The 26,024-nt window shown below is 36.9% G+C and overlaps 1 protein-coding gene across 1 annotated transcript in view; it reads right to left on the bottom strand.

Moving 5' to 3' along the window:
- Nucleotides 1–26,024, bottom strand: part of LOC113226661 (dynein beta chain, ciliary-like) — an 88,794-nt gene that overhangs the window by 26,231 nt on the left and 36,539 nt on the right. The window contains exons 32-56 of the mRNA XM_026459382.1: nt 22,577–22,691; nt 22,000–22,224; nt 21,088–21,274; nt 20,773–20,951; nt 20,244–20,439; nt 19,955–20,165; nt 19,402–19,543; nt 18,669–18,825; nt 17,830–18,070; nt 17,095–17,296; nt 15,959–16,183; nt 15,624–15,773; nt 14,713–14,901; nt 13,623–13,771; nt 12,692–12,910; nt 11,386–11,623; nt 9,553–9,745; nt 8,599–8,776; nt 7,334–7,462; nt 6,161–6,380; nt 4,587–4,748; nt 4,189–4,388; nt 3,690–3,856; nt 2,985–3,163; nt 2,142–2,219 (exon numbers count right to left, since the gene is read on the bottom strand). Coding sequence (XP_026315167.1) covers nt 2,142–2,219; nt 2,985–3,163; nt 3,690–3,856; nt 4,189–4,388; nt 4,587–4,748; nt 6,161–6,380; nt 7,334–7,462; nt 8,599–8,776; nt 9,553–9,745; nt 11,386–11,623; nt 12,692–12,910; nt 13,623–13,771; nt 14,713–14,901; nt 15,624–15,773; nt 15,959–16,183; nt 17,095–17,296; nt 17,830–18,070; nt 18,669–18,825; nt 19,402–19,543; nt 19,955–20,165; nt 20,244–20,439; nt 20,773–20,951; nt 21,088–21,274; nt 22,000–22,224; nt 22,577–22,691 — 4,531 coding nt within the window. The remainder of the gene's footprint in view (nt 1–2,141; nt 2,220–2,984; nt 3,164–3,689; nt 3,857–4,188; nt 4,389–4,586; nt 4,749–6,160; nt 6,381–7,333; nt 7,463–8,598; nt 8,777–9,552; nt 9,746–11,385; nt 11,624–12,691; nt 12,911–13,622; nt 13,772–14,712; nt 14,902–15,623; nt 15,774–15,958; nt 16,184–17,094; nt 17,297–17,829; nt 18,071–18,668; nt 18,826–19,401; nt 19,544–19,954; nt 20,166–20,243; nt 20,440–20,772; nt 20,952–21,087; nt 21,275–21,999; nt 22,225–22,576; nt 22,692–26,024) is intronic.

The following is a 26,024-nucleotide window of genomic DNA, read 5'->3' as shown; positions in this document are numbered from 1 at the left end:
AACTGTGATTAACGGAAAAATCTCATGATTTTATTTCACACTCCTTTGATCTTTTAAACTACCTCTGTGGTCGAACGGTTAACATGCTGGTCTGACACGCAGAGGTTCCGGGTTCGATTCCCGGGCCAGGAGAAATATTTGTATGGTCTACATTTATTTCTCCCGTGAGTTTGGGTGTAATTTGCGGTTGTCTATGTGTGTGTCCATGGCACCCGCGATACAGGGTTTCCCTAATGCGGGGGTAATGTGTAAAACCTCTTTATGCATTTGGAATCGTTCTTTTTCCCAAAATAAAATTTTAAACAATTTATAATAGAATTTATTACCGTTTGAAAAATTTGCATAAATCCTGAACCATAGTTTTTAAGTCCGTCTAATTTTGTATGTACGTACGTAATTATATACTTATACAAATTACAATTACAATTAGCCAGATGTATCCCACCGCTGGGCAAAGGCTTATATATAATTCAACGAAAAGCTGACAAATCATGTCTGGCGAATTTAATTTTTAAATCTTGTCTACTGAATGTAATTAAGGGTATTAGACTATTTATATAGATATTTTGACTATTAGTCAAAATATATGTATATAGACATAATATATTGTTTATTTATCCAGCATTGGCTACAGAGCTATCAGCTTAAAAACCTAACAAATAATTAAGAAACTCAAAACCTAATGTCCTTAAAGTAAAAATATTTTTTTGTCAGTTTTACCACTTTCTCGTGTGGCATATTACGAGAAGGAATTATCTACTTTAGTTTTCGTAATAAAGTAGTTGATCTTTTATTGCAAATCGGTCGAATTAGTGCATTTATTATTACGTGAAGTAACTTAATGTGGACCTACCTAAGTGTATAAGTACTTAAACTCTGTTTTTATCGGCTAGATGCCGCTCAACGTTAAGAAGCTGACACTAATTGTAGATATCAACACGGTTACATCTAAGAACAATAACCATAATGCCTTTAGGTTATTGTTCTTAGGCTGACATACTAATTAGTCATTTGAGTTCCTTTCAAATAACACACAACACACGCAACACACTCATAGGGAAACCCTGTGTCGCGGGTGCCATGGACACACACATAGACAAAGACACATTACACCCAAACTTACGAGAGAAATAAATGTAAATGTAAATAATAATAACGCACACACTCAACATAGCCCCGAACTAGGGAAACCCTGTGTCGCGGGTGCCATGGACACACACATAGACAACTACAAATTATACCCAAACTCACGAGAGAAATAAATGTAGACCATACTAATATTTCTCCCAGCCCGGGAATCGAACCTGGGACCTCAGCGTGGCAGTCCGGCATGGTAACCATTCGGTCACGGAGGGAGTTCAACTATAATTTTAGTTCGAAACTTACCTAAGTCTGGAAATAAAATCATATTATTTAAGTATATAACTTGAAAAATCGAATTAATTTATTTTGTCCAATCTTGTAATTATGACATTTGAAGACGCTAAAGAATTATTTTTTTTAAATTCGCCATTGTTTTTTATTATTTGTGTAAAAACTGCAACTACAAAAACGTGCCATTTTTTGTTGTCATAATAAATTTAAACTTCGCTTTGTGTGTGCGCTATAAGCCCTAGTTTACATTGTCGCGGAACAGAATGAAAGCATATCTTTGTAAGAAAATTGCACGTAGCACAATAAACTTTATATCAATTGTGTAACGTACAAATTAGATACGAATTAAAGAATTCGCGGGAAGCGACGCGAAAAGAGGCTCAGTGAAGCGTGAAGCGTCTACGAAAAGGCATATTGGCCAAAACGTTTTCGGTTCTTCGTTAAAGCGTGATTTATTTGTCAAATCACTAATCATGAAATCAAAATATTTCTATTACTTTTTCTGTTCTTCCTTTTCTCTTCTTTTTGTGCTTCATAAATAAGCGAAATAAAAACGATATTCAAGTACACCATCCTTATCACATAAAAAAACTAAACTAAATAACTAAACATCTACTACAGTCTTAAGGCGCAGTTGCAAGATTGCTACGTGTAATAATTATTCACGATAAATATTTTTCTTACTATCTCATCAGATTTGCTTCTATTATTAGACGTCTTCATATCTAATAACAGTAGCAAACTAAACTTTCTAAAATTACTCATACCTTCAGCATGGTTCGCACACGATTAATGAAGAATTTCCAGCAATTTTCTCTTGTGTCAGGTACACCACTTGCCTTCGTCTAAAATGGACACAAAAACAATAAGTTAAATAGGTAAGGTAGTCAAAAAGATTCTTTTCAATCACCATTGGGATCATTCACCTACAAAAATACTAACATGTAACTGTGTCAGAAAATCAATATAATTTACCGTTACGATTTACGTTACGATTGACACAATAAGCATATTTAGTCGACACTATAAGAAATAGGTCATTCGGCGAATAGGACATTTTTTTAGAAGTAAGTCGTGTTGCGAATAGTTCTCATGTCGACTAATCCATTTCAAAGAGTCTACAAATTGCTTGGACACTCTGTTATAGGTAGAACTTGATTACAGTATTTAAAAGATTTTTTTTTCCTTGTATGGGCAAGTATTGTTTTTAACTTCCTATAAACCATAAGTTCCCAAAGTTTTTGGCTCAACGCTCACTTAGACACGATAAAAAAATGTCAACACCCACCACCACAAAAAAAAATTGAAAACACGTATTTTTTATATTATTAACTTAAAGCTAGTCACAAGGAAAAAATGGTAGTGTGGTTTACAATAGATAATTTACTTTTTTTTTGAAATGCAGTTGTATCCCTGGACAGCACCCCTAGGACTCTTCAACGCCCACTGGGGGGGCGGTAGGGACCATTTTGGGAAACTGTGCTATAAAGCAACGATAAAAGTTCACATAACACAAACCAATTATTGAGCTGAGACATATCTTTCAATAGCGTACAGCTCGAATATAGGTTGGTGTGACGTTTCTTCTTTTCTTTATTCGTACGTCTCACCTCTCCACGGACGCCGTTAATGAGATTTTCAATTTCATCATCGGCGAACAGCTCAGGTATCTCGCCTGACGCGAGCAAGTCGTTGATCAAGACAAGGAACCGCTCCTCGGCCACCTGAGCGTCCGTCATCAAGAACACGCATCCGATGTTTTTCAGACCCGACTTAATATATAGACCGGCTAAACAACAATACGAAATTATGAAGGCGAACGATATTCAAAATGAACGTTAATATTTAAATAATTCTTATTATTTCCAACCTCATATGGACATAGTTATGCAAACTAGAACCAACCCACAAAATGTCACTTTCGAGATAATTAGACTTTTGTAAAAACAATGTGAAGAAATAAATAGTTAAGTTATTTGAGACAAACAACGTGAGTTATGTGTAGCATTGAGAATGATATAGGGAAACTATTATATTATATAGCAATAAATAAAAAACATTATGTATCTTTTTATTAAGTTAACGAGAACCGTGTTCTAGTTTTCGTAATGAAAACGCTAAAGATCTACAGCACGTTGGTTCTTGTTTGTATAACTGTGTCCATATGTAAAAATAAAAAAACAAATAAAGAGGCTCTCCTATTGGTATAACGCCCTAGATGATGCTCTTTTAAAACCAAAAGTAGAACATAATTAAGAACTCGATACAGGTAATAGCCTCGTTAAAATATGTATATCTAGTGAGTAATTATTTACCTAAATCGGCTTTGAGGTCGTTTATGCCATATCCTTTGCGTAATTGCACCTGGAACACCTCTAGGGAAGAGATGAAGGATGAGAGCCGCGACAAGGATTGCTTGCCGGACCCGCCTACGCCCACCAACAGCGCGTTGCCTCGAGGCGCTTCTAAGATGCGGTTGATTCTAAAAAAATATTAAAAACTAAAATATACCACTTTAAAAATCGAAGTCACTGGAGTTGTCAGCAATGAAAACGCAATGATTTGAACGGGTCGTTAAATAAATAAAAGCACAACCAACAAACCTGGCCATAACAAAGCGCCGTCGAACAATTTAGCCCTGATAAATTCTTAAGGAGTTACGGAGTCGGCTGCATTTAATACATAGCGCAAGTACTATAGATTATTTTGTTTGGGAAGAGGTTCGTATCGGACCCCCAATGACGATCGTGTTGTTCATACACTGCTGTGCTGGCACAATGCATCTACAACATTATTCATAGTTCATAAACCAACCTGCAGATATGCTGCATGGCATCCTCAAAGAGCACCAAATTCATGGTAGCAACAAGATCATTATACGCTGATAGGGATTCATCGAGCAGTTTCTTGATGTGGGGCCAGTCGTGAATTGGAAAGTATTTCGGATCGCCAATGCCTTCAGCGAAATGGCAGTAGATCACTGGCTTCGCCAATACTATGTTTTCGTCGTAATCCTGTGTAAAATACAATAGGGTCATAAACATAAACAGCATTCGTCGTAATTTGTTCAATTGACGATATTTTTAAAATTAATATTTAACAATTGCCCGTGTTGCTGTGAATTAATCCTAAAAGTATAAGGTGTCAAAATTATTAGTGACCCAGTACTATTCAATACAAGCTTTATTTTACTGTTTAGAAAGGTAACTTACCTCGAGATTCTTTTTCATGACTTCAACGATAAGTTTTTGGAATGCTTCATTGTCGGCGAATTCAACAAGTTTATCTGAATAGACACGAAAAGCCTCATGCATCCACAGTCTCACTAAATCGTTCGATGTCTTGATTGCATCTCCGGTTGTGAATAGAATTCCCTACGAATAACCAGCTTTTATTGAAAGTGCGCTAAGATCGAAATGGTAAGCAGTTGAATAATGCTTCGTATCTCAATGATATAAAGAAGACTTTTATCAAATGTACACATATTTTGAGCATTCTGAATGTACACATAGATACGAATTTCTTGAGTAGGTAAATATTTTTGGTTAATTTGAACATTCCGAACATTTTGATGCTGCCTAGCTATTTTGAAATAAATACACTGGGTAATTTTCAAGTTACTTTTCTCTACCTAATTTCGGTGGCAATTTTTAATAATAAGTATTCGAATAAATTATCGGGAAATATTAATTTTCAGGATACTACACTTGAATAATTAAATAATACTTCATGGAAATATTCTAGAATATTCAAATAATAAAAATTGCCGAAATTTGGTATAGAAAACTAACCCCAAAATTACTCGACTACGTTATCTTGTCGCCGTGACTTCACGATCGGCTAGGTAGGGGTAACATTTTATGTTATGTTATTTGGAATTGCCCAAAGCATAATGAAACAGAGACTAAAGACAAAAATCTATAATCCGCTAATGTAGAGGTAGAGCGCTTATAGGCTTTTCACCGTATCAGTTCTAAAATTAATCTGTTTTTTTGCTCTTCTGCCAAGGCTTTGTAAGGTGCAATCCTGGAAAACTGTTTCATATGACTTTTAACATGGACGTAAAATTATTTTTCTCAAACATGCTCGGAAATGTATGCATTACTTTCAAAAAACGAACACGGAAAGTTTGTCATTTATGGACCGTGCGACTTCTTCCCGGCCAAGGCCTGCAAAGTAAGTATGAAAATCCTTCTCTAAACTTTTAAATCGACATACTAATAATGAAGTACGTAAACAGGCATGTTTACACAGTTCATTGTCTTCACTCATGCCCAGTGTTCATAGTTGCGAGAATTATAAATACCTACCTATACCTACCACTTACTTAAAATAAAAGAAAATGGCGGTAACATTTAGTTTTTTTGTCTTTTTTGTATTTTGGTCGCGAAAATGCATGCTAATGAGAAAAGCAATAACGAAAATACAGTAATAGATACACATTCAAACACATCATCAGAAGTTCAGCAGACTACTATTAATGTGCCTGGAAAAAACAACATTTTCTTTAGTAATTGTCGTAACACGTCAAATATTACTATTAATATTTTTTTACTTTTTCTATTAAACATCTTTCTCTCTTTAGTCGTTTATTACTTCCTCACATTGTTTGAGAAATATTCTATTATATGCCTCGGCGAGAACGGGTATTGCTTGACTCGTATTAATACATTTCGCTCGTCCTTGTAACTCATACTCGTCCAGCAATCCCTTACTTCCCGGCTTCTACAATAATGTACTATTTAACGATATGAAATAATCCCATTACTAGTGAGTGCATCTTTACCTGGAATATATTGGAGAGGTCTCTCAAATTGAATATGTAGTGGAACTTGATTGCAGTTGGCAGGAATGTGGAAGAGAGCTTGTTATGTAGCGCAAGCGCACAGTTGACGAGCGGCTCAGCATACCGCTGCACTGGCAACACGAACTTGTTTGCGGCTGGCGCCAGGTGCTGAGAGAGAATCTGCTTGTAAATATGGAAACATGCATCTAGACCTGGGAAACTGAAACACAAGAAAAAAAACTGTCAATGATACTGTCATGTATTCACAGGAAATTAATATGTATTAAATAGATCATAAATATATAAATAAAATATATAAAAATAAAAAATAATTATATAGTTGCTATAATACTGGTCACGGCTTACCCTTATTCATCCTAGATTTTCAATATGAAACTTAACTGTATAGTCCTTGACTTACAATTATATGGACGTCGGGTCCGCGCTAAAAAGTGTCCGCACTTGTAAGGCGCTAAAATCGTATACAGAGCGCCACACTCCGCTTTAGTCTTCATTTGTTCTACTGACAGCGCGATACTGCGATGACATTACAATTTAAATTTCGAATAGGTTGACTTGGGACATTTTTTCGTGGTTTTTGTATTAGACCCGTCGTCCATTTATTTGTAAGTCAATGTGTATAGTAATAATAATGTGGCAAACAACCTCATTAATTACCTGATCTCAAATTAGCGGATTCTCTGTACTATAAGTATTAGACTGAATTGACTCCGGGACATGACCCAGAACACCCAGACAGAACCAGTTTAACAAAAGTTTACTTCCCAATTGGTCCTACAGACAATCGAATCCAGTGCAAAACGGGTCAGTGAAGTCATCAAATTGTGGTAATAAAAATACCTTTTTTATTACCACAATTTATTTTACCAAATTGTACTTAAAAACATGCAATCCTTGTACCAAAGAAATGTGTATAACGTACAGACGGCAGCACTTAAGTTGCACATTGACGGATCTTGTTCAGGTAAACTGGAGGCGATATTCGAACAAAAGTACTGTTGACTGTACAAAACTTAAAATGAACACCGTTTACTCAATTATATTAGGACTCTCGCAATGTTGCCAACTTATAGTCCAAACATAGAACTTTGTCTTCTGTTGCAAAATACAACATTCATGAACATCCAAGATTTTATTGACTAGGTATCTTACCTGACGGCGAACGTGCAGAAATGTCTTTGAAGCCGCTGGTCGATGGTAAAGGAGCCTGCGGTGGGATTCATGCACGATACAAACATGCAGTTTGATATGTCCTTCAGAGTCAACTTTTGTCTATCGTACCTAAATATTATAACCAAAGTTAATTATAGAAATTATCACAATTACTGTTTGTAGCATTCATTCAGGGCATTCATGTGAAGTATATTATCTAAATGGAAAATTATAAAAATATCAGCACATTTGACAAATGTAAATCTTTAATAAAATTACAATTCAAAACCATTTATGAATGAATGAGAATGAAAGAATATGCAGATGTTTTCACCACAATGAGTACATAGCTTAATTGACTACTTGAAGTTTGGTGTCTATATTTTTAAATAAATAAAATAAAAAGACATTTATTCCTTCACAAAACATGAAAACACAATACTTAAAAAATGAATAGAAAAAAAAAACCAATTGTGTGATGTGTACAAAAAGGTTAAAAACTTAGCATTGCTGATTTACTGTCTTCGCCTGTAGCTAGCTAGCTAGCTGTTTTAGTTAATTTTAATGTACAAATCATTTTGACGGTGACTATTTGTTTGTGCAATGAGTCAGAAAGTAATTTAATGTGTGAAAAAATGCATCTGTATTATTTCATGATTTAAAATATAGGTCAGAAGTGCGTAATGGTTTAGTGAAGAGGGATTTTTTAGTCTAAATTGTTCTTTAAATTTCTATGAACTTTTGAAATTTCTAATGTCAGGGTTCTAATGTCATGTTAATGGTAAATAGGGTCAAGTATTGGCGATGGGTTTTGTGAATGCCGATTACGCTAATTACTATAGCGCGATGACGGTTGCGCGAAAGCGACGACTTATTTTCACGAATGTTTAGTGGAGCGAAGGTTTAAAAGCGCGAAAGTTTAAAACCGCGATGGTTCATTTGCGAGAATGACGATAGCACGAAGACAAATTTGCTGCTAATGTATATATAATAAAGCTGGAATGCGCGAATGGTTAGTCCTAAGATGGTTAATTAGTTTCACGCAAGTTTTAGTTGAGACGTCAATAGTCCGGAATTCTTTCCCTTTCATTTACATAGGAAGGGAAGTTGATAATTTGTAACATTTTTATTTAAATTAATCGACCTATTGTAGCTTGACCGTCTTTGCACGATCATCATTCGCGTAATCGGCATTCGCAATCACGTGAGAAACACATTGGCGATGATTACATAGGTACCTCGTTCAGCAAAAGGTTTAAACTTACCAATGTCTATAGTCCATAAACTGTCGTATAAGCGTGTGCGGCTGGACAGTTCCGTACTTGTCCACTTCGGGCATATTCATATCGTCCACGAAGTATATCATGAACTTACTGCCTGGTGGACCATAGTTACGACCTGATTTCTTCTCTAAAGGCTTCTCGAGCACTTTTTGGATCATTTCTATGGAGTGAAGAATATTAATGGATACAATTAGGTTTTGAATTCGGTTCAAAATTAACGTCATTAACTGCTGCCGTGGCCGAACGGTTACCATGCTGGACAGCCACGCAGAGGTCCCAGGTTCAATCCCCGGGCCGGGAGAAATATTTGTATGGCCTACATTTATTCCTCTCATGAGTTTGGGTGTAATTTGTAGTTGTGTATGTGTGTGTCCTTGGCACCCGCACCAAAGGGTTTTCCCTGGTGCGGGGCTATGTTGAGTGTGTGCGTATGTGGGAGAGGCGGTATTTCTCGGCAATGGCACACAGTCGGCCGGTGTCAGGGACTCAGTGCCGTATCGAGCAGGACCGCCTTCTACGTTATTATTATTATTAACGGAGCTTTATAATTCCACACTCACTTTATTTCATCAACAACTACCTTTCCATCACCCGGGAACTAGACTTAGGTTTGGGTTCCACCCCTATGTTGTGGATATTCTAAGGATTCGCACGAAGCGTTACTCTTCCACATTTATAGGCGAACGGCTATGTAGTGGAATTCCCTGCCTGCAGACTAATTTCCTGCACGTTATAACTTAGGCTTTTCCAAGTCAAGAGTGAATACGCTTTATTTTGGTGTGCTTACTCCATAGTCGACCTCATCGTCACTTTCCATCAGGTAAGATGGAGATCAAATGCGAACTTATATGTTATTAAAAAAAAATTGTTATTGTTACGAGGTCGCCCTAATCCAGAATAGGTGTCGGAGCACATTATTGCTATTAATCTGCTTACCGGAAGTGGTATAAAAGTTGAGTGGCGCGTTAGTTACGGCGTACGAGTCTGGGAGTGCGTTGAGTTTTGCGGCAACGCTGACAGTCTTACCGCTACCGGCAGCCCCCACCAGCATAATCGGCCTTTCTTTCTTAATCAACAGATCCATGAAGAATCGAATACGCGTCGTTTCCGAGGTAGACACCAGACACGACTTGAAAAGGGAAGGGTAATGTAAAGTTGAAATTTATCGTCCCAACATTGTACAAAAGTCATATTCGAGTAGGTATAATACAAATGTAGGCTTATTGCAAGAAGTCATTAAGGCGATGAGGTGCCCAAAATCTTGTGTAAGTTTTTAGGCGATAACGTAGCACGTGGAACTTTTAAAATAGTACATCCCTGTAACACGTATCTTGAAGTGTAGCTTGAAAATCCTAGAATATTGCTTATTGTTATAATAACGTGTGAGTACTCGTTTGCTACTCGGTACTCGGTGTACTCGGCCGAATAACTCGGTTCATGAGAAGAATACATACTCGGTTAAAATAAAGCATCACCGCTATAGACATAATAAAATAAAATCAACAATATATTTAAAATATTCAAAAGAGATTTATTACTAGAAATTGTAGACAATTGTAACAATTTCTAGCAGTTTAGTAATTTAAAAAGAAAGTTTAAATTATTAATATTTATAAGTTAACTAAGGCAAGTTATGAAGGAATATTTACAAGGCTTTCTGCGCGTTTAAGTAACTAGGTCAGGGTTCCTTTTTTCTTCATACACATTACCCGCTTCGGCAAATAACCGCTCGCTATACACAGTACTTACAGGTGCACATAAAAACACTCGTGCTAACTGTGCCAGTTTTGGATATTTTGTTTTATGTTCTGCCCACCATTGGAAAGGACTCTGCTCTCGCGACAATAAACTTTCATTGACATATCGGCCTAATTCTAGACCAACAGAGGCTTTTAGGACCATCGTGTTCCGGTTGTAATGAATCGAGTAACTCGGCCGAGTACTCGGCTCGGCAAATGTTAAACCGAGTAATATTCGGTACTCGGTTACTCGGTAAAACTTGTACACGGCGCATCTCTATTTGAGACAAACGATGTACTGTAGCAGTGAGAACGATATAGGGAATCTTTTATATTATATAGCAATAAACAGAAAACATTACGTATCTTTTTATTTAGTCATCGAGAATCATGTTCTAGTTTTCGTAATGAAAACTAAATGTGACATGGATCCGTTTAGCATATTTAAAAAAAGACATTATATGAAGTTAAGCAGCAAGGTTATTTTTAGCTAATAAAAAGTTACTTATTTAGGGTTGGTACCCTGAAGGACTTTTATTGTCTCCGTTTTGGTTTGGTATGTTGCCAGGATCTTTTGTGAGTGGATAAAGGACACGTCTGGTATTCTACCTAAATACATAACTCAATTACCCTCGAGGTGTGGGTTGTTTCTTGTTTGCATAACATGTCCAGTTCTTATATGCTTTGATATTTTTTGGTTTGATAGCATGTGTGTATTTTAAGTACAACGCCATCTGTTAGTGGCAATCAATATTATGTTAAATCAAGCGGATGGTCCAACTACCACACTCTTACTCGTATAAATCACAAAGATCTGAACGGCACAACCTTGAGACATAAGTTGACAAGTCCCATGTGCCTGTATTTTCATCAACACCCTTACCCTTCAAAACCAGAGAACAGCTTGACAGAGAGACATTACAGTTTGGCGGCAGAAATAGGTAAGGTGGACGAACTTCCCTGGACGAACTCTTTCCCGAGCTCTACTAATATTTGTTTCGTTACTTCTTGTAATAATAGTAACAATTACCTGAAGCGGCAAATCTGGGTCTAGCTCGAAAGCCTCCACCTTCTCAGACCACGGCAAAAATTTCTTTGTTTCCGGATCTATGAAAAAACTGAACACATTTCCAGTGACTGGGAACTTTATCTGCTTAAACTCGTTGGTGAACCATTTGCTGAACTCATTACGCCAATCCACGATTTGATCTTGAAACAATGATGATCCGAAACCCCATACGCATGCGAATACAAAGTAGGTTTCGTACCTGTAAATGAGACGTGTGTAACTGTGGAAACAGGTTTTAGATACACTCATTATAAACTAGGCGGAATGTCGATTTCTTATTGAAGCGCAGCAGTCCTTATTTTTAACCGACTTTAAAAAAAGGAGGAAGTTCTTAATTCGACTGTATTTTTTTGTATGAATGTTACGTGATTAATCAGGTTTGTGAAACGATTTTGATGATTCTTTTTTTGTTGGGTAGATGGTACCTTAGTATTCGTCCCATTTATTTTTATTTTAATTTGAAGAAAATATTCCACTTCTAACGGTGGTAAACATGAGAGTCAGAATGGCGGGTGTACCTTAACGGATCCTGACAAATTTGGTATCAAAAAAAATTACCCAATTTGTACTATTTAGTACCTCTGTTTAAAAAATTTGTACCTCCATCAGAACGAAGTTATAGCAATATCAAAGGTACACCCGCCGTATTGACTGTCAATATGGCGGTTGTACTACTAGGGTGTAATTTATTTAATAAATATAAAAACTTATTATTTCAAAAATTTGTAACTCAATAGTACTCTAAAGTAAAGGAAACTTCAGCTCGATCTGCTGGTTAGTTTCTGAGAAATATAATAAAATATGTTGAGATTTCAGTGTGCCGTGTGCATCTTAACGAATCCTGATATTTGGTACCAAAAAAATATACCAAAAGTTAACCATTTAGTTCTTATTCTTAAAAAATTTGTACCTCTATCATAGCGAAGTTATAGCGAAATCAAAATTGTAAATATTTTCGTTTTAATAAATTTCCGCCATTTATTTGGGTAGCCAAAGGTTCCACCATACAGCCTCTTCATATGTCACAATTTTTCCTTGTTTTGATTAAAAAGGTTACAAGCGTGTGTCCTTAACTATATTAAGGGCACACGCTTGAGATAAAGTATTTTAGAACTTCATGTGACCATTAGAGGAGCTGTACAATTTGCCTAATAAAATTATATAATATTTCTTGGGGTCGCTATGGATTACAAACATTGTGCACAGGTGCAGAAAATATCTTAACGTCGACTTTATAAACACCCGATATGTATGTATGAGCTTTTACCATTCTCTAGGACAATCGCTAGGCAACAACGACTTGGTAAGGAAACACTCCAGCAAGTAGCAGGTTAGCTGAATCTGTTGCAGCTCGGTGAGTGGCGTGACGCGCTTGTACTTCTTGCACGATTCGAGCAAGGAAGGGATGTATTTGTCGAACATTACTGACAGCATAGCCTTTTCTGCCTCATCGTCGCGAGTCGTCTCGATCCATGATGCTACGAATCTGTTGATGTAGTAAAATCGTCGTACACGATTTTGTTATAGTTTGCTTATAGATATGTAAAGTATATTATATTATTTATATTAGTTATATTTGCGCGAAGACTTTCGCAAAGAAAGGCAATAACTTTTGCTTTTACTCAGTAGCCCAAGTGAAAGAAAAAGCGATTAGCCATTGAAATTATTTTTTCTGATGCAAAATTAAATACAATTAATAACCATTATCTGTATCAATTAATTTAAGCCAAAAATTTTGACAATATTTTTATACATGTATCCTTGTTTTTAACTGATTTTATGGTTCTTTCAAATAGCACGGTTTCACATCCTTGGATTAATAAATTCACTAATTAATTATATATATATATATATATATATATATATATATATTATATAATAAATAATGTAAATATAAACAAATACTAGACATCACGTGCGTTGCACTGATCCCAAAATAACTTTAGCATTTGTGTTATGGAAATCGGAAACAACGAGGGTACAATGTACAATCAGCACCGAGACAATATACATATAAAAGTTAGTTTGTTTTTTCTACATTAATCCGACCGGGAATCGAGCCCGGGAATTCAAAGAACACTGGAGTGCAGGCTACTCAACCACAGTTGTCGTCATACGTTATTTAAAGTTCGTAATGTTTTCGGTTGTTTTTGTAAAATGATGATAATACATTAATTTTTATTATGTGGGATACTAACGGATTCCAGCCCAAATCCTGCGGGTTGATGTACAGGATACCAGCACGAGATACAGTGGCAGGGGTAGCAGTGCGCAGGTTAGAAATTTCAAATAGCAATCTCATGCATTTCGTCAACGCAATCCGCTCATTACTCGCCAACGTTAGTACCTGTGAGTACACATTCACAATCAAAAGTTGAATAATTATAACAGATGACAGTCCTAAAACTATAAGTAGTGTTTTTTTTTAAAGGGGCAGTATGAAAAACAATCCGATAGTCTCTATTCGTAAAAACAATTTTGGCATAGTCAATTTTTTGGTCAAGCGTGAATTGTCCATAAAAATGAATAAAATTTTCAAAATTTTTTAGTGGTCTTTAGAGAATCATTTCAGTGCATGAGACGAAAAAATCGCGACATCAAAAGTTGGTTTTCATACAAAATGGATTAAATTTACTTTAGGAAATGAAACTATTTTTCCGGATTTAAATAGCGTATATTTGTTTTTTCAAACAAACCGACGTTTCGGGCCCTTTACATCCGGATTTAAATCCGGAAAAATAGTTTCATTTCCTATGTGTAACAATCGCGAAAACCTAAGAACTCGATAAAATTTACTTTTTCAAATGTTTTATAAGGATAATTTCATTGTATCAGACGCACAAAATCGGGACAGCAGAAGTTGGTCAAATTTAATAAAATTATTTTTGATATTATTATGAACTACTTCGGTTATTGTTTTCATTCACATCGCATTATTGTGCATACATTTTTGCACTCTAAATTATAAATAGATGGCACTCATTGAAACTAATTACCATACAAAAAATCCAGTAATATAATTGAGGTGTCCTAAATTGGCACAACACTGAAGTGTGTAATTAGATCTGTCAATTCATCACATCAGTGAGACATCGAATTCGTGTCGAATAAATGCTTATTATTATTAAGGCTTATTATTCCTTCACAATAGTGGAGTTTTGTGATATGATTAAAATATTCACTAAGCGGGAAATGTTAAAATAACGAAATCCTATTCGTTGTTTAAACGTCTCACTTTGGTGATTTTACGGCTGCCGCAAACGAACCGATAAGGAACGACTCTCTTACTTTATTATCATCCATGAGCGTGTTCAAAGATTCGATCCACATCGGATCGATATCGCCATCCAGTACGATCCATTTGGGTCCATCGCCCGGCATGTTCGCCATATCTCGCATTATGTTGGAGAACAGTCCGTCTTTCCACTCTCGAGTCGCTGGATTAATGATGCCGAATAGCTCATCGTTTGTTACCGCCTGCCGTAAAAAAATATTGAATATCGTACACAAAATAATATCAATACATATAAAATTTTTCATTACTGGAGACGATTTATTCTAAAAAGTTGGTCTAGGCCATAGTCCAGTAGGACGATTCAAACTTTGATAAACGACAAAAAAATACGTACCTACGCATTGAAAAATAAAGTTTAAATACGTAAAATTTCAAGTCCGCCACTTTTACAAATTAGAGAGTACACTTTTTTTGCTCAGGCCATACAGAGGCAGCCGCGAAAGCGTTGCGGTCGCGGAAGCGTTCAGGGCGCGGGAATTTTTATAATGTACGAGTTTATATGAAGCTTGCCACATTGAAACGCGCGGCTGACGCGCGGCCGCCTCTGTGTTACCACGGCATTAACGCGGAATCGCTTTAAGCCGGTTAGAAAAAGCATTATGTCCGCAATTTCAGCGATAAAGACGTTGCGCGTTTCGGTCCGCTTTGACGCGAAATGCACGTCTCTTTCGTTCTTATTACTACACGAATAAAGTCAGAAAAAAGACTGGCTAACTCCGTGTAGATAAGTGTGGTGATTGCCTTAATGTACTCCTTTTCCTGTTTATTCGAGTATGCAGATTCGGAAAAGGAGGGGTACTAAAAATATGTAATTATGCATTTTCACCTAGTACAATTTAAGTTTGTCATTAGCAATGAATTGCAATTGGATTAACTTTTTTAAAAACATTGCTCATTAACGTACCTTGGGGTCCAGGTCATTGTAAAACGGCTTTTGTTTCAACATAACGTATGTTTTGTTCAGGCATTGCCACACCATCGACTTCCCAGTTCCAGGGAATCCGTCTATAAACACTGAGTGTCTTACAGCGAACAACTCTACCAATTGTACCATCTATGGAAAAACAATTAATAAATATTATTAATTCTAAAAATTACCTACAACTAGTGAAAATGACAAAAGTTAAATTTTATATAAATGTGACGATTATCGTATGGAAAAATGTTGACTATGATTTGCTCGCAATCACATTTTATTGTTTTACATGTTCCAATTGAGTGAGAATAAATAGTGAATACTTTTAAAATGAAGCCAGGTTCCGGTTGCAACTTCATCGAAAGAGCTGCTTCCACAAGTCTTTGTTCGAAATCCATATCTCGTTTCCTGGGCACATCTAAAGCCGGAAACAAGTCTCCGATCAAACCCATGAACACCGGTCTATCGTCAGTTACGATCTTAGGAATGTTAAAATCTCTCAGGGCTCTCATAAGCACTTGGTCTTCTGGTCTTAGGCGGTCACCTCGCTGCAAAATATTGTATCAATTTCAGTAGGGGTCAACTACAGTCGTCGCGAGAAGGACCTATCAAGATATGGGCAACCGTGGTCAAATGCAATCCGAAATCGACAGTTGGTTGTTGTTCGGGGGGTGTCAAGAACACGAATGCTTTATTTAGGCCGCGGCCGCACTACTAAGGCGACTGAAAACAAACTCATATAAACATATGTCGGTGGCCGCACTGCAGAAACGACAAGCGAAATTTATTTGTTCATAATATAGAAATTTCAAATGTTCTACAAGTAATGAGTGTGTCTGCATTAAATAAAATTATTCAGCGACTCGCGTCGACACTTGAGTTTCGTACGACAAGCAGCGGTGCGACGTCTATTTGTCACGATTTGCGACAAAATATGCGGTGATGTACCTGAGCGGCCGCACTGCCCGCGGCGTTCGTGTGACATATTCGAACGAAGAGTTGCGAAGAAGACGTCGCATCTCTTTCCACAACACAAATGTGACTATTCGTCGCATGTGGCGTTAGTGCGGCCGCCACTGATCGCCTAACCATCGCCTAACCTGCCCGATGCGACCATCCATTAAGCGATGTAGCGGCGTTTCGCTGGATTCTCGCTTTTGCAATGCACTTTCGCCGTACCAGTGCGGCGCCGGCCTTATAGGTTAACTCCACCCACTATGCAGAATATTTGTCCCGAAAGAGCCTCATATTGGACAAAGATTTTCAAATTTTTTTCAAATTTGCATACAAAACGGCATAGCTTCGAATATAGATTCTATAGCGAAAGTTGTTCAGTATTAGTGTCACCTCATAAATTTTGAGTTGTAATTTTGTTAACTCCATATTGTGCTATCGAAGTAGACGTGCTAGCGAATGGAACTTCCACTGCAGACAAAAGTTCACTTTTAGATCACGTTACCTTTAGAGAGCCAGCTACGACCAATACAGACTTGATAGCTCTCAATCCCCAATCGTAGTGGTCCTGCTTGGATAGTAACTCTCGACACAGCGTGTACAATGTAATGAACTTGCGCGCCAATAGACGTGCTTCCTGAAATCCTTCGGCCACTAACATGATTTCACAAATCAGTTCGAAATCCGGTACCACCATGGCACATGGTCTGCAATAAGTATTATGTACGTTACTTTTGCAAAGAGGAACTTGAGAACTGGTAAAATATTATAATAATAAATATTATAGTAGCACTAGAGCTTCTGAGAGTTCGTCCACCGTAATACTGCCACCTTATCTATTTCTGCCGCCAAGCCGTATCATGAGCATTATTGCATTCCGATTTGGAAAGGTAAGGGTGCTGGTGAAATGGCACATAGGACAGGTAGGACTTGTCAACTTATGTCTCAGGGTGACGGGGGCACTGGCAGTGCCCTTTCAAATCTTTACGATTATAGGTCTAAGTGGCATTGCAACTGTTATGGACAGACGTGTCGCTTACCACCGACCCACAACTTGTTCGTCCCGCAACTTAGTATCATAAAAAAATATTTTAGGTCTTAATATACATATTTCATTTATGAAAAGCAAATTCCAAACTGTAATTTTTTTACACTGAGAAGTATACTCTACTCAACTACGTTGTGGTTTTACAACATTTTTATCTATTGTTTGAGCATTAAATTACGATTACCAGCGTACCTGAACAAAGCTTTAAGATTCTCCGGCAATTCCGTTCTACCGGCATACCCAGGATTCATAGTAATAAACATGCCAACAGTATTAATGAGCGCAATGTTCTCGCCCATAAAATCGAATCTCTTTTTCTTAAACTTAATGGCGTCTAGCACAGACTTTACCTGCACCGAGACTACGGATAACACTTCGATAGAGATTCTGTTAAACTCGTCGAAGCAACCCCACGCACCGGTTTGAGCGAGACCTTGAAAAGGACCACACAAATATTAACAAAAGGATGCCTCAAAGAAGTAACACAAGCATTGAAAATTCATAATTCAAACTCAGCTTAAGTTAGATAATGATTGTGAATGAAGCGAACAAACATTATAAAAGTTATCGTTCATCTTAGTTTTGGTAGCAGTAGAGCTCCTTGTGAAAGAGTTCGTCCAGGGAAGTACTGCCACCTTACTTATTTCTGTGTTCCGATTTTGAAGGGTAAGGGTGCTGGTGAAATTACACGGGACTTGTCAACTTATGTCTCAGGGTGATGGGCGCAGTGGCAGTGCCCCTCAGGTCTTTTCGATTTAAAGCTCTGAGTGGCACTGCAACTGTTATGGACAGGTGTGTAGCTTACCATCAGGTGCACGCCTTGTTCATCCCGTCACTTGACATTATAAAAAAATCTTGGATCGGAAGTTGATAAGTGAGCGGTAATATAGAGGTATATTCGAAAGTCACAACCACTCGAGATGAGGTGGTGCTAATCGGTAGCTTAAAACGGTGCAATAAATCTGATTACCGACGACATTTTGCAACGAGGCCAATGGAATTTCAAAGTAGATAACCAAAACAAATCAAACCTTTATAGATATTTCCACAAGACTTGTAGTCCATTTGTTCGGAGCAGTTGAACACATACACCATAATCCCGAGTGCGCGTCCCAAGTCCTTCGTGGTTTCAGTCTTGCCGGTTCCGGCTGGTCCGGCGGGCGCGCCGCCCATTATCAAGTGCAAACTCTACGTTACAAAAAAGAATACTTGGGAGATAAATCAACGACCAGACAATACTGAACGAAGTGATTCATTAATTTAGTAGTTAATGGTAATGAGTGCCAGTAGACGTATGTTTATACCGGGTCATTTGTACAAGACTAATAACCTCGCAGCACTAGGTATATTATTAAATTCGTGAACAACCATTTTAGTTCTGACTTCTAAGGCGCGGCCATCGCAGCGCAGTCGCGTGTTTGGCACTAGGAGTCCGACCACCTCCAGTATCAGCGGATTGCACAGAAAGCCACAACAAACTTTAAAGACGTGTCACATAATACTTACAAAAGAAACTAAAAAGTTTAAACGCAATAAACTTGCCATTTATTGAGTTTTGTAAAAAGTGATACCACAAAAGTTAGTAATATAGTCCTGTCAGGTTGTAAGTATTTTATGAATAACCTGTGTACATAGACACTCGTTCGTATATATTTAGTAAGTTTGTAACGAATCACAACTTTGATCGGAACGCTAGTCTTATACAAAGTTTATAATAGAATTCGTTGAATGATCTTTCAAAAAAGCAAAATAATTTATTTATACCTGCGTCAAGGTGATGTAGCAGCGGTCAGTCAGCGGCGTGATCACCAATCGAGGCGTATTCCCTAAATACTCGTAATCATACAGAAACTGTGCGTCGCATATGTTCGCAAAGCAATGGTTCTGTTGGTAATCCCAACGATGCCTAAACAAAATAATTTTGTATGTAAATACTTTATTTAAAAATTGGAAAATTTTATTTAACTAAATTTGTATTGAATTGATATTCAATACAAATTTAGCAAATTACTATTTTTTGTCAAATAACTCCATTTCTAATAGTTAATACAAAAGATCGAACACTTAGAAAAAATTCCTTCGATCCGGCCGGATTCGAACTGACGTCTTCTAGCAAACCGTGCCAACTAAGCCAGAACCAGCGGACCTCACGAATTTTTTTTATGTGCTTGGTTGTCGGATCTTTGGATTTGGTTTTTCAACGACTTTTTAGCCGTAGCGCCATCTATGAAAAATCTATGAAAGTTTTTTGTCACCCAGCTTACTTTTTAAATAACTTTTATTAACACCTGCGCTAGTAACCATTAACATAAATTACCTTAACTGACTCTGCCAATGAAAAGCATTGGCTGTTTCCACCTTCGCCACAATAAGTTTGGCGACCACGTCTCGCGAGTGCACATCAATAGTACAAATAGTCATAATCTTCTGCCGGTCGCCGACTGACAAATCGCCTAATAGTAGTACGATCAAGGCATTTAATTGAAAGATCTGTTTTTTCTGGTAATCCTTCAGTGCGTTCTCGTAACCTTTAAGCAATGAAAATAGAATTTATTATTGGTACAAAACGCAAAACATTGTTCAGGTGCTAAAGGGGTCAACGTTACCTTCTTCTAACTTTGCAAAAGCTTGATTGGTCTCTGTAGTCCACCAAATCTGCGTGCCTACGAGCGCCGGCTGTGCCGGCCAGTCGAAGACCCACTCGTCACGAGGCTTGGCTTCGTACGACTTAACGCAATGTTCGAATATGTCACGCAAAGTGTAACGCATGCAATCTGTTACGCGATTGAGCCATGATTCCACCTGTCACAAAGTTCAAGATTTAAAAGTATTCTTTTCTTTTTTGTATTTATAATTAAAATCGATGAAACCGGTCCATAATGACTCTGATGATACTGTAGCGAATCACAGCAGTCGCTACAAAACTTTTTTGTACATATGTTTTATAGCAGTTTAGTTTTAGTTTTAAATTCTAAATTTAAATAAATTTGTTTTTGGCGCCTTTTCTTTGTTATTGTCATTGTTGTTTGTTTTCTGTTTAGTTCGTAGCTGTTTATTCTTTAAATAAACTGTAAGTACATTTTCTTTGGTCTCACTCTTCAATAGCACCTGTATTCCATTACACTTAAGACATACCTTGCCAGAACAATCGCAACAAGGCGCCTTGAAAGGCACATGTTCCTCGTTCTCCTTTGAAATCATCTCGATAGCTTGCTTGCTATTGGGCGATGGAAACACCAGTTTGGCCAAATTGTCGTACAATTTAGGCAAGTGGCGACATACCGCCGGTGGATTGTTGCCGTTCGACAAGATATCTGAACAAAATACATATTTCATCACAATTCTTTTATAAGTGGCTTGAAGAATGTAATTACGCTGTGAAGAATGCTCTAAAATTAAGACTAGCTCTTGTTGTCATAATTTAACATAAATAAGGAAAAAGGAACGAACCAAGCAAATCTGCCGACGACACAAAGTAAAAGCGAGGATAGGCCAAACGCTTTGTCTCCAAGTAATCGTTGAGCGCCTTCTCGCAAAGATTGAGTGCTTTCATTAACTCCTCTAACTTATCCTGCAAACCTGGTTTGTTGGTCGCTTGGATGATGTTTGGTGTAGCTCCAATTTCCCTCAGGAGTTCCTGTACAACAAAATTATTTTAAATAATTTTTCGGCATAAGCAACGAATATTAAGTAGTTACTATTCGGTGTTCGACTTATTCTGACGATACTTAAACAGGAGGAAGAAATAGGAAATTACACTGTAAATTATCATGTAACTAATATTATTGTACAGCAATAATATTAGTACGTAGTAAACTAGAGAAAGCATAATTTTTCGTTACATTTGTAAGATTAATTATTTTTCTAAGAAAACAAAAACGGTCATAAATAAAATGAAAACCGCATACTAATTATGTAGTTAGTGACATAACAAAATAAACTCTAATAAAATGAACCAAAGTACCTACTTATTATTTGCCAAGAAAAATAAAATAACATTTTTTTTTTGTTTTGAAATTACTCCAACTGAACTGAAAACAAATATTTTCTTCTTTAAGGTGTCATAAATTTAAATTATAAACTTGAAAATAAAATTAGCTTTTTTTGTTTACCTTTTTTGTTTCTTTGTACTATAATTTACTACCATTTTGTGTCAATTTTCTTACATGCCAAAAACAGTTTAGCCGAATATTCGACAATTCGGTTATTCTCCTTGACGAATATTCGGTATTCGGCCGAGTATAGTATTCGTTACAAAACCATTTTGGTGTTATATTTTAATATTTTTACTAGTATACTCGAGTATAGAAGCAGCAGCTGATGCTGACATGTAAATGTTAATCGGTGACGAATGATCCCTACCTTGAAAGTCCTGTCAACGCCATCAAATCGTTTTGAGTCTTCGGGTAGCTGAGATCGGATATCATCGGAGCCTACGAATATGCTCTCTAGATACTGCCACTTGCGTTGTACTTCGAACCAGAGTGCAATCACGGCATCAGCGGTACCTAGTTTTTTAGCCCAATCATTAACTTCTTTCTCGTAGAATCCTACGAATTTCGAGGACAACATATTTTGGACTTGAGACTGAAAAAATAATGTTAATACAAAACTATATTAGTTTATTTCCCCAAATAGGTAAGTAAATTTCGAAAAAAAACAGATCTAACAAAGAGTAAATCTGTGAGATGATGAAATTTAAATAGCTGTTATTACATTCACATCGCGAAGTAATAAAAAGGGCTTTATGTCAACGTATGGAGAAAAAAAGTAATTTGTTACCTGAAATTAAAAAACGAGCTATATTTAAAAAAAAATTATTTCAGGTAAATAAAACGTCTTGCAACAAAAAGTATTGCGCGACGGTATTCGTCAACAACTGGCGTTTGAATGACACAACTGCCATCGATTTTTTGTAAACTGAACATGATTCTGTTACCTGGTCATTTTCAAGGGTTTCTACAACTTCCTCGCTAACTTTGGGCAATTTGATTCCTGTTCTTTCGTGAGGAGAGTACTCAAATTCCATGGATGCCCAAGTAACAGCCAATTCCCTGTAAGTACAGAAAATTATTGTAAAAACCAGGACACAAGTCGCTTGAACAAATAGTACATTTAATATTAACGCAGTAACTAGTTCTGTTTTTGTATACGTTACGTCCACAGGAAGTGCATAGTTAGCAATGTCAGGACATAGAGCAGCCTTTCCCAAAGTGGGCGATAACGCCCCCTTTGTGGGCGCTGCAGGCCGAAAGGGTAAGAAAACCAGAAAAAAATGGGGCGTTGTGTAGCTCTTAGGGGGAGATATGTAATTTCATCTAGGAAGACTCATAGGGTCGTATTCCAGAACTCTACTCAATACTCAAGTCAGGACTTGAGTATTGCAGTGAACACTGAAAATCATACTCAAGTCCTTGCGATTAGGGTCGTATTTCCAGTGCTTGAAATCATACTCAAGTTTGCTCAAGTCCTGACTTGAGCATTGAGTAGAGTTCTGGAATACGACCCTTAGACACCAACTGAGCTCTCGACTCTCGACTACAACTTGTGAGCATCAACTAATATTAATTAAGAGATAGCTCAAACTAACTCGGTTCGATTTTTCTCTCCGTGTAGTTCATATATCTGTCCTATTTTATTGAATAAATAAAATAAAAATCATGTCATTCCGTCGCTCCGTTTCGAAATGAAAATAGACACAAACAAACAAATAAAAAGGCAACAGACACATTTTCACATTTTAATAGTTATTAGTATTCCTAGATAGGTAATTTTCGTAGATAATAGACCGCGGCCTATCATGCTTTAACAAGTTTTTGTTAAATAACCCGATTTGTGAATTCCTGTATCAATCGACTGGTTCATAGAATACTTGTTCTTACTTGTTGGGTACGATTGAGCGTCGAATGAGATAACGAGTTTATGCATGTTTGTCTTATTCCTGTCGGTGCGTGCTGCTTATGCAATTCTATATAAACAACGTAATATTTATTTTATTTTAATTTGCGGTTTCGCGTGTAATAGATAAGCAGTACTTAAGTTCAACACTTGCTTACGTATTTCTCAAAACAAAACAATGTCGGAAGTAAAAAAGAAGAGACGGCGGAATATATTAAATTCAGATTCATTGAAAATTCCACAAACCCATCGTAGTCTTTGTGCCTTCTATGTCTAAAAATATTTTCGAATGGAACAATGAAGCCTTCAAGACTGCAAGATCATTTGAATGAAATGCATCCAGATAAGAAAGACATTTGTTGATTGCTCAAAAAGGCAAACCACACATCATCGGAGAAGAGTTAATTTTGCCAGCAATAAAGGAAGTAATAACTACTGTGCTTCATAAACCGGCCGCAAATATTATCCTAAAAATTCCTTTGAGTAATAATTCTATGAAATGGCTGAAAACATTGAAGAATCATTGTGCAATCATCTGAGGACTAGTCAATTCTCAATTCCGCTCGATGAGTCCACTTTACCAACTAATGAAACATTGTTGCTGTCTTACGTGAGGTTTATTAAAGATGAGAAAATATCTGAAGAACTATTGTTTGAAAATGCAAAAATTTTTCGGGATTTAAATCGCGTATATTTGTTTTTTCAAACAAACCGACGTTTCGGGCCCTTTACAGGTCCCATGGTCACGGTTGAATGAGGTGGTACAGTCTTCAACCAGTTATGTCTAATATTAATGCAGACCACCCTATTTTTTCACTATAGTTACAATAGTTATTAATTAATACCTTATTTTTAATTTTACAAAGAAAAAAATCCAATTTACGCTACATTAAGTTTTACAAAATATTTTATTGAATGAATTTTTATTAAGTTTAATTTATTATTAATTATTAATACAAATTAGAATAAACTAAAACATATTAATTAGTACTGCAGTCTTATGTTTGTTTGGGATTTTTCATTAGAGGAAATACTGGATCCCAAACTGGTGGTACGGAGAAACCATCTTCCCTGTTGAAATTAGATGTTTTTTAATTTCAATGGCCTCTCGCACATCCTGGGTAGATAACGGACTTCTTTTGCAAGGACCTGGGATTTGTCAAACTTCATTGAATGTGTAGGTTTATCCATGACATGCTCGCCGTTGTGTACTACCTACTGCGCTCAGGTCTCAAGCTAAATCTTGCGGGTTATAGTAAAAGTCTCGTTTAGAATGAATGTTTAATCTCCGCTAATATAGCTCACAATAATTAATTTAATTTGAAGTTATGGTGGTTTTTAAGTAGGTGAAAAAATGGGGGCGCTAAAAAATAATTTATTCTCAAAGTAGACAAAATAAGTTTGGGAACCCCTGGCATAGAGCTTTGACGACTTGTATACAAGTTAGATGCAGATTGCAAACCTTTGTGCGGTAGTTCTATTATAAAGTTTGAAAGTGCATACGTAGTGGGATTTGTGTTTCCAATAATCTCAGTGCAAAGCACTAAAAAAACTGACCTCAAAAGTGCATGGAATTATATTGATTTACCAAGTTTTATTGAAATTGGTTACCGGAAAGTGCGAGATACCGGATTCATCTCCTAGTTTGCCACTCTTAGAGGTGGAATATTTTCTTCAAATTTAAATAGGAGCACTACCGAGGTTACTTATGTTACGTTAGGTACTTCTCTTTCCAACAAAAAGGAATCATAAAAACCGGTTTACAAATTGCGTAACACACATACGAAAAAAATATACTGTCGAATTGAGAAGTTTCTTTTTTTTGAAGTTAGTTAAAAATTCTAAATATGAATTTTTATTTTCCTTGTACTATCATCAACAACGAGGTTTGTTTTTATAATAGTAATATTGCTTTGCGTGCGCATTTAGCCAATCAAAAGATTCGGGAACAAAGTTACAGATTTTGGTAAGGTATCCACTGAATTTGGATGAAAAAGGATGTGGTACATAAGGTTATTGGGATCCCCGGTAGAGTGATGTCTTATGAACCTAAAATTAATCTAAAGAGGCTGAGCAGATTTAAATATCTAGGACATTACTTGGCGGAGGATCTTAGAGACCAAACTGACATTGATCGTGAACGTAGGGCGTTGGCTGCCAGATGTATGTTGGCACATAGATTCGCCCGCTGTAGTGAGGAAGCCAAAATAACTTTATTCAAGGCGTATTGTCAATGCTTCTACACGGGTGGTCTGTGGGTTAACAATACGCAGAAGGCACTCGGCGCCTTACGCGTTCAATATAATATCGGTTTCAGGATGCTGTTGGGACTACTGCGATATAGTAGCGCAACGTCGATGTTTGCTCAAGCGGGAGTAGACTACTTTAATGCTGTGATACGAAAAAAGACGGGGTCACTACTCTCTAGACTGCGTTCTAGCCCTAACAGCATTCTGAAAACGTTTGCGGCTAAGCCCGATGCGCCGATG

Source organism: Hyposmocoma kahamanoa, unplaced genomic scaffold (assembly GCF_003589595.1).
Source record: "Hyposmocoma kahamanoa isolate Upper Pololo Valley unplaced genomic scaffold, ASM358959v1 192, whole genome shotgun sequence".
NCBI classification, from domain to species: Eukaryota; Metazoa; Arthropoda; class Insecta; order Lepidoptera; family Cosmopterigidae; genus Hyposmocoma; species Hyposmocoma kahamanoa.
The sequence above is the reverse complement of the archived record's forward strand: the minus strand, read 5'-3'. Positions and strand labels throughout refer to the sequence as shown.